The sequence below is a fragment of the Serinus canaria genome, chromosome 12 (assembly GCF_022539315.1).
Source record: "Serinus canaria isolate serCan28SL12 chromosome 12, serCan2020, whole genome shotgun sequence".
Taxonomy (NCBI): domain Eukaryota; kingdom Metazoa; phylum Chordata; class Aves; order Passeriformes; family Fringillidae; genus Serinus; species Serinus canaria.
This window is the reverse complement of record NC_066326.1, coordinates 4,566,444-4,578,626: the sequence shown is the minus strand read 5'-3', so window position 1 is coordinate 4,578,626 and position 12,183 is coordinate 4,566,444. Positions and strand designations below refer to the sequence as shown.

Sequence of the window (12,183 nt, the reverse complement as noted above, 5' to 3'; positions counted from 1 at the left end):
AAGGTTTCTTGCTCTCTGTGTTGTAGGGGAGATTAGAGATGTCCTGAGCCAGTCAGTGCTGGTAGAAGGTCCCTTGTTCTGCAGCACCAACCCCCAAACTGAAGAAAACAACAAAGGCCTAACAGGATCATTTAACAAGTTCTGAATAGGACCCTCCACCTCCAGGGTCTTTGAACCCCAGGAAGGACCAACACCATCACTCCCAGGGGCTGAGCAGGCACAGGACATCTCTGATCCCTGACACCACCCAAATCCTCCTGTGCTGATGCCTCCTTGCCACCCTCCCATCCAGCCTTCCCTCCCTGGCTCTCCCTGGGACTGGCACTTGTGTGGGTACAGTGGTTGGGGGCAGAGGCTGTTCCATGTTCTGAGATTATCTGCTCTTAGTGTCCCAAACATGCCAGGAGCCAAACTGGAAGATGAGATGGCGTTAAAACATTTCTGCTGGAAGTAACTGAAGCCCAGCTGGTTTTGAATATTCCATTTTACTGAACCTTTCTTTGCCATGTTGATGAGCTTTGGACTTTTTATGAAAGCAGATAACGTTCAAAGGAAGCCACTTAGAGCTGTCAATTCTTGTGCTGGGAACTTAATTGGAGAAGAGCAAAGTCCAGACATGGAAACACTCATTGCTTTTGTACCTGTCAAAGTAAGTTACAGTCAATATCCCATGCTCTGTCACCACTTGATCTCTGCTGTGGGCATTCAAACCCATCAGTAGGTTTGAACTCCTGGGTTCTAACTGAACCTAACTGAACGCCTGGCAGGGCTGATTCCCAGCTCTGCAGCAGTGCAGGAATGCTGTTTGCAGCTGGACACAGATGTTCCTAAGGGGAGATGAAGAGCCCTTTGTGCTGGTCTCTTCCAGCACCTGACAGAGAAGGACTTTTATGAGCCTGTAGTGACAGGATGAGGAGGAAGGGATTCAAACTGAGGGAGAGCAGGTTTAGATTGTATGTGAGGAAGACACTGTTCCTTCATGGGGAGGCGCTGGCACAGAGAAGCTGTGGCTGCCGAATCCCTGGCAGTGTCCAAGGCCAGGTTGGACTTGGAGGGGTCCAGGGGCTTGGAGCAGCCTGGGACAGCGGAACGTGTCCCTGCCCATAGCAGCGGGTATAGAGATGTGCTTCAAGGTCCCCTCCAGCGCAAACCATCCCACGATTCCGCGGTTTTAGGGACACCCGCAGCGCTTTGCGGAGGGCGAAGGCCCGGCCGCCGCCGCTGCGGGCAGCGTGACGTCACGCGCGGCACCTGTGCCGTCAGAGCCGCGTGTCGTCACGGCGCGGGCGGGGCGGCAGGTGGCGCGCACGGCAGGGCCGGGCTGGGAATGGAAACGGGCCGGGAATGGGCTGGGAATGGGGCGGGATGGACGGGGCGGGCGGCCCCGCTCTCCGGCTGACAGCGGCAGCCCGGCCCAGCCCTGCCCTCCCGGCGCGGCGCGGCGGGACTTGTAGTGCGCGGCGGGCGGAGGCGGCCGGGCCGGCCCCGGGGCGGACTACAAGTCCCAGGCGGGGCGGGCGGCGCTGTGTGTGAGCCGAGCCAGCGGCGCGGAGCGGGGCGGGCGGCGCGGCGGGGCTCGCTCGGCGCCGCAGCCGTAACCTCCCGTCTCTCCCTCTCGCAGCGGCCGCGGCGACGATGCAGGCGGAGTCGGGGATCGTGCCGGACTTCGAGGTGGGCGAGGAGTTCCACGAGGAGCCCAAGACGTACTACGAGCTGAAGAGCCAGCCCCTCAAGAGCAGGTGGGGGCGCGGGTCCCGGGCGGGCGCGGAGCATCCCCGCGGCCGGCGCTGCGCAGCGGGGCGACCGCCGAGCGCTCCGTGCCATAATAGCGGCGTTGTTGGCGGAGGGCGGGCCGGGCCCGCGTTATGTAAAGGGCATTGTTGGCCGTGCGGGCCCGGCTGTCACCCGGGGCAGCCCCGCCGGGAGCGGGGGCGAGGCCGGGGCCGCGCCTGCCCCGCCGAGCGCCGCGGCCGAGAGCCCGTCCGAGCGCGGAGCTGCGGAGGGTCTGGTAGCTGCAAGGTCTTGTAGCTAATAAGGTTGTTCTGGATTGTTTGGCTTTTGGTTGTTTGTTTGGGTTTATTTTTTTTTTGTGTGTGTTTGTTGTTTGTTTGTTTTGTTTTTGTTTTTATGAGCCTCAGCGGGTCTGTTACTTGTTTGGGGACTGAAAACTTTTGCTAGGTAGGTCACTTTCTTCTTAGAGTGGTTCTTCCCTGAAATAGACTCTGTTTGCTTATCTGGAGCGGCTGCATCGCGTAGATACGCTCTGTAAAGGGAAATAAGGCGGTCTGTGTGTGTTTCCCTCCCTTGAGGGCTGGTAGCGACCCGTTGTCCGTCCTACTGCTGGAAGAAGAAAGTCAGTGCTCTCCCGCGCCTTGAGCATCCTCCTTGTCAGCTATGGCAAGATTCGCCCTCTGATTTTTCATTCAAGGAACCCTCCATTTCACCTCAACACTCTCCTTAGCAGCACTCTGATGAATATAAGGTCATTGCTGCAAATGTATCTTGTTTGTAATCAGGTCTGTTGCTAGCTTGTCTCTATATTCACATCTTAGTTTTGAACGCTGCTCTTCGGACGTCTGTGTGTAGTGGAAAAATAAATAAGAATGTAAATGTTAAAAAAAGAAGTGCTAGAATGAGTTTGGGTTGTACAGCCTGTCAGACAAACTTCAAAGGAAATAAATGACTTTTTGATCATTTTCTGACTGTTTCAGAAACACTGAAGGTTTGTAGTAAAAGGTGTTAAAAATTCTGTTGCTGTCACGAGGGCTGACCGATATGGAGCCACCTCCTGTGGCCTGTCTTCACAGCAGCCCTGCCGCACACTGTACCCCTGGTCTGGTTCAGAAATGATGCAGGTAGGGGTGGTGATGTGCAGCCTGACAGGCCATCCAACCAAACTGAAGTTGCCAGACTCCTTTGCTCCCTAAGGTTATGCAGGGAAATTGCCATTACCCAGGTAATTATCTGAGAGCCAGGCTAATGTGCAGAGCAGATGGGGTTCACCAGCCCTGATGGGTTCCAGCTGTGATGGAGGCAGCTGAGAGACACACAGGGCTTTGGGTTTAGTGTGTTGCCAGTGGAGTGCAGCAGTCATGAGTGCTGTGCTGTGGCCCAGTAGCCCTGTTTGCACCAGCTGTGTGTCCTAACTGGTGTGCAGGAGTTGTCCCTTTGTGGCTGTCCCCTCTGTAGTCAGCAGTTTGTGTGTGCTTTCCTGGTGCGAGCATGGATAGCAGGTCTGCATTTGACATTGCACAGATACTGCAACTGCATTTGATTCCTGTGACTTGGTGCTTTGGGACCCAAATGCAGCCTTGCATTGTTCACCTCTCTCAGGGAGGAATGAAGAAACTCTCTAATGAAACATTGGAGTACTTTACTGTTTTCTAAATGTTGTCACTTCAAACTTCCCTGGAGTGAATTTCCCCAGTTCATTCTTACCCGATATTCCCGCAGAGACAGCACTGCCCACCCTTTAGGTTTAAAAGGGTCTGTTATCCTGACATCCTGGTGGTGCCTCAGGCCAACATCTGCCCTGATGTTTCCAGGACAGCTTTTTGGAGCAGTGACCAGCTCGTGCCCGTCTCCCTCGTGTCCCTCCACATGTAGCCATGTGTGTGAGAAGAGGCAGCCCCGAGGGTGGAATAACAATCCATGGTTTTTTCTGGCAGATAGTGAGCTGACATGTTAACCTCAGTGTGGAGCCTGCCCAGCTCACGTACAGCTCGTACCTCCAGGGAGAGTCTCAGCTGTCTTCCTGGTATTGTGGGAGATGAAGATGCAAAGGAGTCAGGGGCCCTGCCAGGTCCATATAAACCTGTCCCTGGAGCCAGGCTGATAAAACTTGATGATAACAGGAGGCAGAAGTTGCTCCCAAACCTGTTTCTTTCATGATCATATCTCAGAGGACTTCTGTAGTCCTTCAGCTTTGCTCAGGCCTGGAACCAGTCTGACTGATGATTATCGAGGGTATCAGCATCACCCTGCTGCTTTCTCTTGTGGATGTAAATCAGGAGTAATTGCATAGCAGTGAGTGGAGTAGCAGCAGGTCAGCGTGGTGTAGTTGTGGGACTGTGGCCATGGGAATTGCTTTCTTACCCTCTCCACAGCCTGGCTCTGGAAGGGTGCCTGGGGAGCAGGCAAACCAGAGCTGATGTGAGGAGCTGAGTCTAAGCAGCAATCTGCTCTTTTCCCTGGTGAGAACTGCTGATTTCCTAGCAACATTCAGGGCTTTCTCTGATCTTTTTAACCATAAGAGTTGAGAAGCATCCTTGGCTTACTCATAGCAGCTGAAATTGGGAGTAGAGAGTAAATTTCATCCTGCTCAGAAATAGGTAAGAATGTCAGTGCTCTGAACCAAGAAGAAACAGTTTTGTTGACCATTTTAAGTCAGCCCTGCTGATACCGCCATCCTTCTCTCAGTGAAACTCTCCTATTTTGCTCCTCTCAGATTGCTTGTTTTCCAATATGTGACATCCAGTTAAAGATTTCTCCTCTCCAGTGTGCCCTCACAGTTACTCCATCCCTGTTTCATAATTCAAGTCTGCAATCCAAAGCCGCAAGGGGTCCAATAATAAAAGCTTTTTGCAGTAAATACTGTACTAACCTAGGCCAAGCCACAATTGAGTGCTGGAGGCCAAGTTAAAATGTAAGCCCAGCAAAAGCTTTAATCACAGGGGGTGGAGAGGATACATGGGGCTGAGATAGATCAGTCAAACCCATATTTCCCAAACCCTCCCAACTCATGAGAAGTTGGATCTTGGGCAAAGTAATACCTACATTGATGGGATCTCTGGAATTTGCCATGGTCAAATGCCTTTGAAAACTGAGATGATGTTTCAGTTGCTTTGGTTTCTCCAGAGTCACTTTTCTCTGTGGGAGGAAAATGGGCTTTCAGGCTACCCAGTAAGACAATGAGATCTATTCCCCCCCCTCATATTCATATTTTATTCCTCTCCTGCCATATTCACAAAGTATAATAGTTTTAATATACAAATACATACACTTAAATATGTATGTGTTTATGTAATGAACAAGCAAATAAGATTTGTTTCCTGGTACAAGCAGTGTACAGTGAAATCGATGGAGTTTTATTACTAAAAGTAAACACAGGTCCTGACGTGTCTGCACACAGTCAGCAGGGCACTGGAGGATTGAGTTACATCTTGAATGTGGACACTTTAAATCATTTGGCAATGTTTTGGATGTCAAACTGGTATCTGGAGGTAAAGGCTGCACAACCTGCCATTGCACAGGGCACTCTGAACCAACCCAGGTGTGGCAAATGTAGCAAAATTTTCTATATTAAATTGATTTCCTCCGTATTTTTTGTTGTCTGCAATGTGTTTCCATTTGGATGGTCTGTGTGACATGGCAAGCACCAGCAAATTATTGTCAGCTGTTGTAATTTACTGCCATGCTCTTAATAAAACCTGCAGATAAATTACTACTGCTTGTGCCCTTTTCTGTTGGCTATGTTTTTAGACTGGTTAAAAAGCACCTGAATGATGCAGTTACTGAAGTATTTTTAGTGGAAGAAAATATTAGGAAATGCATTTAATTTGCATGATAGTTTCTTAGGAGGCTTATTTTTGTTTTATGAGCAATAACGTTGGGATGTAGAGTTTGTCATTATTAAAGCAGTGATGTCTTTATAAAATTCTCTTCATTCCTACGGTCCAAAAACCTTTTCCTTTGTGCAAACCTTCAATATTTTACTCATATCAGCTGGTGCCTCATCTCTCTCCAGTTAAGATCCTCTGTAAAGCATTCCTTTTTGGTTTTTTCCTCTTATCTGCTCAATGCTGAAGTTTGATTTAGTTAAAGCTTCCCTTTTAATATGCATTGTTGAGGAAATATTAATTTCGCCAGATAGACACACGTTTTTGAAATGTGTGCTTACTCTGGAGCCAAAGAGGACTCTTCTGAAGTGCCCTAGTGCCTTAGCCTGCAGATGATCAAATTTAATTTTGTAAATGAACTTTGCAGCGTGATTGAATTTGAACTTGATTACATTAGGCTTAACATTGAGTTTGTGCCTTATTGGAGGTAGTCTTTTCATATTACTGCTATTTATGGATCTTGTTCAAGTGTTTTATATTCTGGTTGGGTTCTGCAATGCAGTTTGTTCAAGCTACTGCTTATATCTGTTCCAGTTGTGCAAGAAGTGGAAAATATCCTTTATTTAGAACAGGTCACATGTTCTTGCATCCAGGAACCGTGTCTCAGTGTGATTAAAAAAAAAAATCAAAATGTATCTTGGAGGAACAGATTTAAAAAGTTCCTGAAATATTTTTCCGTCTGTTACAGAGGAACATTACATATTTTAAACTAAAAGGTAATAATAGCTGAGCTGGAAGTGCTACGTAGGCCAGCACTGCCTGAAATCAGTGGTAAAAGTCTGAACCGACGTCAGTGGGAGTAGAGCTAAGCCAGAAGTATGTCTCTGAAATCTCTCCGGTAACATTTTTGTGACTGAGTCAATAATTCCATGTTTATTCTGCACCTCAAATTTGCTGCTCTGGGAAGGAAACCCTTACCACAGCTTTTTGTACTTTTTTATTTTTGAAAACAGTCTTAAAAGGAAAGGCTGCTGTTGAACTGTCTGTGGTATAAACATGTGGAGGCAATAAGTGGTATTTCCGTGTATTTCTTTACACAGGGAGCTGGTGCTGCTCCCTGTCTGTAGCGCAGCGTTTGCCATGGTGAGAGATCCTGGGTGACCTTTTCTCTCCTGCAAAACTCTCACTCTGTTATTTGCAGTAGGCCTTTGCTATTTAGCAAGGAAACAGAAATAGCCCATGAAATTCAGTTCAGCATTTGCTTTGATACGAACTATTGAGCGTCACCTTTTTGCTTCCCTGGCCTGCTTTCCTCGGGAGGGTTTTGTGTGGCTGCCAAGCTGATCAGAGAGGGCACAGATATTTTGAGGCTGAGCTGGCTGCACTGACTGTGCATCTTTTAGCAAGCACATGTGTTTGCTTTTTATTTATCAAACTGCTGGCTGCATTACTTGTGTACAAGTACATATGCATTCTGCTTGAAATAAATCCATACTTCTCTGGTGAGCCGGAAACTTCCCTAGCTGGCTGCTGTTGGTTTACAGATTCCAGGTGTTAATTTGAATCAATATATTCTGTCTCTTAAAAGGCTGAAAATAAGCCTGTGCAGCCCTGCTGATGGAGAGCTGGGCTGCCCCTGATACTGCTCATTTCCCCACATAGAGTGGAGGTCATTTCACAAGCTTCTGGTATAGAAGATGTGGGGCTGCTGTGAATCTGTACACTGTCATTAACAAGTAATTGCAGAGCCTCTTGTGCACTGTTTATGTTTTTATTTGGCACTTAGGGCAATGTATCAGAGTCCTTCCCAGCACGGTGGTAGGCAGCATGACTAATTCCTGCTGTACAGCCTGGTCAGGATCTAGAAAAAAACTGGAAGTGAGAGCAGAAGAGATTTGCAGATGTACTATTTTGCAAGCAAATTCAGCCTCTTAAACTTGTTCTCAGATTAAAAGTTGATTGGGAAAAAATCAGTACAGCTGCTTAAAAATGAGGGTACAGGAGAAACCTGTTCTGACACTTAATGATGCTGTCCTGTTTCTGCATTTGCTTTTAAAAGCAACATGCTTTAAGACTGAGAAAATGAAACAGAAGGAGTAATTTTCTGTTTACTTTTCTGCTAAAAAATTGAAATTGTGTGTTGGCTGTTAATTGTCTTCTGTGAGCAGTCTGCTGTTTCAGTGTTGGGAACAAAATGAGAGTCCAACTTCCATTAAGCTGGTCAGGCTCTTGGCCATTATTGTCTGTCTCATTCTATTTTGGATTCAAAAAGTTTTTGAAATACACAGGCTGTAACGTTTTTGCTTGGAAAAATTAACTGTCTTTTAATATAATTTTTTTGCTGGAACAAAGACAACATGATTAAGCAGCCTGGCATGGCAGATTTTGCTGGACAGTTAACTGTTGCATCACTATCACATTATACAAGAACTGTGATGATTTATTTTTTGTAATCTCTTGTTACACAGTAACAGCACAACTAATGGCTTGTGTGTAGTTTTACACTTCATTTCATACTGGTGAAAAACAAAACGAGCACAGGAAAATTAATTTTATTTCATATTCACAATATAACTATGCCACTGCTTTATCTGCAACAGCTGTGAAAAACCTGATGCTGCTTTGAGTGTCAAGGTTGAAATACTCAGGTTCACTGGAGCCAAAGTCTTGGGAGAGGTCATCTGTTCTCCAGTCCATCTGGAGCAGAAGTTAAGTGCAGTTTTCAGTGTTAGGCACCCCAAGGCTCTGCCTGCTGTGGGTGGGTACTAACAGTTTTGGCTGCCTTCTGAAAGGCTCTGTCTCAGTGTCTTTGCCCAGAAATTCAGCTTGTGACTTGCACATGCCTTAGTCACTACTGCCTGTGGGCTTCACCTGAGAATAGGTGTTTCAGGGAGGCCACAGTAGTGTCCAGGTGAAACAGGATAGCGTGGGTATCACTGGTACAGGCACAAAAAAGGTGGCAGTTACTAAGGAGGGCTTGCACTACAACTCTCAGCTAATACTTCAACACTAATAGTGCCCTTGGATCGAGCTCACTCTTTCTGGTAACATCCCTGCTGCAAGGCCTGCTGTAATGTTTGTGTTAGCAGCTTTCTGCCAAGCATGCAAGCCAGGGGCTGGTGGTTTTGAGCTTTTTTTCTTCAGTGGTAAGTGATTATGTAGAAATACTCTGTAGACTCCCCCCACCCTGACCTGCTGCTCGCAGCTGCTGCATGGACTGGACTGGCAGGTTGAAGGGCAAAATTGTGTTGCTGTGATATATAATTACTTCTTCCAGCATGAGCCAACAGAGCAGCTTGCTGTGATGATTGTTACGTGTACTGCTATGTAAAACAGAATGCAAGTGTAATGTGGGGTTCGGGCTAGTATTTTAATGTTGTAATTAGCAGCCTCTAACCGTAAACAAGTTTTTTTTTAAATCAGTTCCCATGAAGATTATTCCTTTACAATGCAGGCAGACATACATTTGCAGATGTGGGGTTTATGAATTCTGTGTTCCATGCAGAAATGAGCATCAAGAACAAACAATAGCCTTTTTTTCAGGCCCTTCTTCTCTTACTCTAGAGCACCTCAGGTGCAGTGTCAGGTGGCTGGAGCCCAGTCCTGCAGTTGGTATTTCATAGGGATATTGCAGCTCAGGGAGACAGTTGCTTTGGGGACAATGCTGCAGCTGCCACCTCTGGGAAGACTTGGATTCATCCTCCTCAACTGCTCCCCAAAAAACACTGATCTAAATTCACAGGTACGTTGCACCTTCCTTTGTGCTGCTCTTCTGGCAGAAAATGGGCATAAACCCACCTGAACCTGCTATTTGGGCTGGTGTGGCCAGGGAGAGCATGTTGGGGGTCTGGTCTTCTCAGGCCACCCTGTGAGGCTGCTTCTAAAGAGAGCACTGAAGTTTTGGAGAGTTGGAAGGATGTCTGTGTCTGTTTAAACTTACAAAAGCAATCTTTGTGTGCAAGGATTATGTCCCTGGTTTGGCCTACTGTTACATTAAAGAATTTATTTGGGGTGAATTCTGAGAAAATGTGGGTGAATATTGGTATTTTGGGTTCCTGGAAAGATGTTGATAATCTCTGAGATATTTAGGTGCTGGAATCTTGCCAGTTTTAATGTGTTTAAAACAGCATGATGATAGCATAGTATATTGTTAAAAGTTGCCTGTAACCTAAATGTTGAGATGCTGTCTCTTTTCTTTGCAAATATGTGACAGCACAAACTGCTGGAGGAATGGGGGAAACAGGTAGGGCAGGGGAATTAGGGGTCTGGAGGTGGGAGAAAAGTAACAAGAAGTGGGAACAACCAGAATGTCCCAAGTGAGGGATGCTTTGTAGGATGGAGGCTGGAGCAATCAATGATTGTTACTGATCTTACTGCCAGCTGTCCTGTTGTAACATAGAAACACATAGAACAGGACCTGCTTCCATCCTTCCTGGAAGAGAAGCAGCCAGCTAGAAAACTTGGGCTGGAGGTACTGTTTCAGGATGAGAAGATGGGAGCAGACTTAGGAAGCTGTCAGATGGTGAGAAATCAGGAATATGGGCAAGGGGAACATGTGGTTCTGGGGCTTCAAACTGGGAGGTCGGAATAATGCCACAGAAGTGGAAAAGGATCTGAGTGGGAGAGGCTGGCTGAGCATGTTTTGTGCACATGTACTATTTCCTTTCAGGATTCTTTGGGTTTTTATCTAAATAAAGGAGAAAGCTTGTATAAAGTATGACTTTGGAAATGCTTTTTCTGGATGTTTTGCTGCATGGTAATATGCAGCTGTAAAGCCAAATTAGGAATACAAACCCTTTCTATAATGTTTGTGAACTTCGTTCTGGATAAAAGTTGCAACCTGAGAGAGTGAAATCAGAATGGAATTGACATGCAGGAGGGAATGATCTTAGAGAAAAGCAAAGGGAAAAAAAGTCAGGGGCTCTTCATAGGAAGCTGGAAGGAGTTCAGGGGCCTGTGGGTCTCTTGCACTGTGTCCCTTGGATGCCATTAACTACTGTGTTTGGGTTTCTGCTCAGTCTAGCAAGCTTTATTTTATTTGTAGCAAATATTTACAACTCTGCCCAAGCTTGGCCAGCTAAATGCACATTCCAGCTGTCAGTCTGTCTAGTGAAGCCACAGGCACAGTTCACAAGAGTTGCTGGGATCATTTATTTATTTATTGCTGTTGTATCATGAAGGTTGCTATCAGATAAATAATTATTCCACCCTTGGAGAAGGTACATTGTAAATCTGCTAAGCTGCTCCTTTGTTTGTTAGGCTTGTGCATAATGAGTTTGGAATTTAAGATTAGTAGTGTGCTGTGCAAAGTGCTCATTTCGTGACCTCATCTCGGCTGGGCTCGCCTGCCCCTCCACCTGTCACATCCTGTGGGACACTCGGGGCTGTGTTCATTAGGGGAGCTCCGGGTTAGCCTTGCGTCATCTCATTTCTATGCCTTCTGTTGCCTCGTGGAATTTAAAAAAAGCTCCACGAGGTTGGGTGCCTGGGTTCCTCAAAGAACTCAGGGTGGCTTCAAAGTAGGCTGGTGAACACTGGCCTGGAGCTGGGGAATGCCTGAGCTGGCCAGGGCAGGCTGTGAGAGGCTGCTGCTGAGCTGAGTTGGGTGGCAGGTCCAGGAGAGCTGTTGCTAAACCCTCCTCAGAGTGACGTGCCCAGGGCAGGTGTGCTCTGACAGAAATGAGGAAGAGCAGGTAGTATGACATCCCCCTGCCCCAGCTTTGTCCACTCAGCACATAGAAGTTTTGAGTTCCAGTCCCGACTGTGACTCAAGACACAGGATTTTAAGTGCCCACTGTCCTTGGGAGTGCCCAAACATAAACCATGGACTTTTTGAGGTGTCTTTTTTTTTTGCAGAAGTTGCTCCATTACACATTGTAAAGTGTTGTTTTAGCCTGGTAGGGGCAGGAAGGACTTGGTGTAACACAAGGGAGAGAATATTTGCATTGGATGTTCTGCCTTTGCTCCAGAAAATAGTTACTGGTACAAAGTGAAACAGCTCTACCAGGGAGCGAGTAAGATGTGCTCAGAAATTAAATGGTGTTCAGCTCCATCTAAAAGGTAGTTGTCCAAATTTCTGTAGTTGAGGTCACAGCATGAATATGGGGACCTGCTCAGAGTAAGAGTGGTGATATATGGAGCAGAGAGAGTTGGATGAAGGGGAGTTCTGAAATGTTGCAGGAGGGTAAGGAAGTTGAAGGGTAGTGTGGGCTCTGGTGCCCAAAAGGCCTCTCAGGGTGGTGTGTGTTGGTGAAGCAGCTTCAGGCAAAGGTGGGTATTAAGAGTGACGACAGACATACGTTAGTTCTTAGGAGTGCTTAATTTTTTAGGAATGTGAAGTCATTTGTGGTACAGCAAAAGGAGCTTGAATCTGTGTAGAAACAAGTTGCAAAGGAGTAAGGTGAGTAAGGCAGGAGCTGTCTGTATCACGAAGTTGTTTTTTAATTTAGCTGGTTGCACAATTTACAGTTTCAATCTAATTGCAAAACTACTGTGCAAGTGATAATTTGGTTCCCAGCTAATGCAACTTTGGATACTGTACAAAGCTGTAGGGGCTGTTAGCCCTGAAGATGCTGTGGGCGTGCAAGGACTTTGTATTTTTCAAGTGTGTCCAGTAGTGTAGAAA

General features: G+C 46.7%; 1 protein-coding gene across 3 annotated transcripts in view; it reads left to right on the top strand.

The window, feature by feature from the left end:
* The first annotated feature begins 1,311 nt into the window (after window positions 1-1,311).
* The window catches only part of MITF (melanocyte inducing transcription factor), a 99,412-nt gene continuing 88,540 nt past the window's right edge, over window positions 1,312-12,183 (top strand). The window contains exon 1 of one of the 3 annotated variants that reach the window (XM_030227961.2): window positions 1,312-1,739. In XM_030227961.2, the coding sequence (XP_030083821.1) occupies window positions 1,636-1,739 (104 nt within the window). In that variant the 5' untranslated portion in view covers window positions 1,312-1,635. Of the gene's footprint in view, window positions 1,740-9,278; window positions 9,301-12,183 lie in introns of those variants that run through there. The other 2 variants (XM_009091175.4, XM_018915230.3) reach the window with 2 other exon arrangements.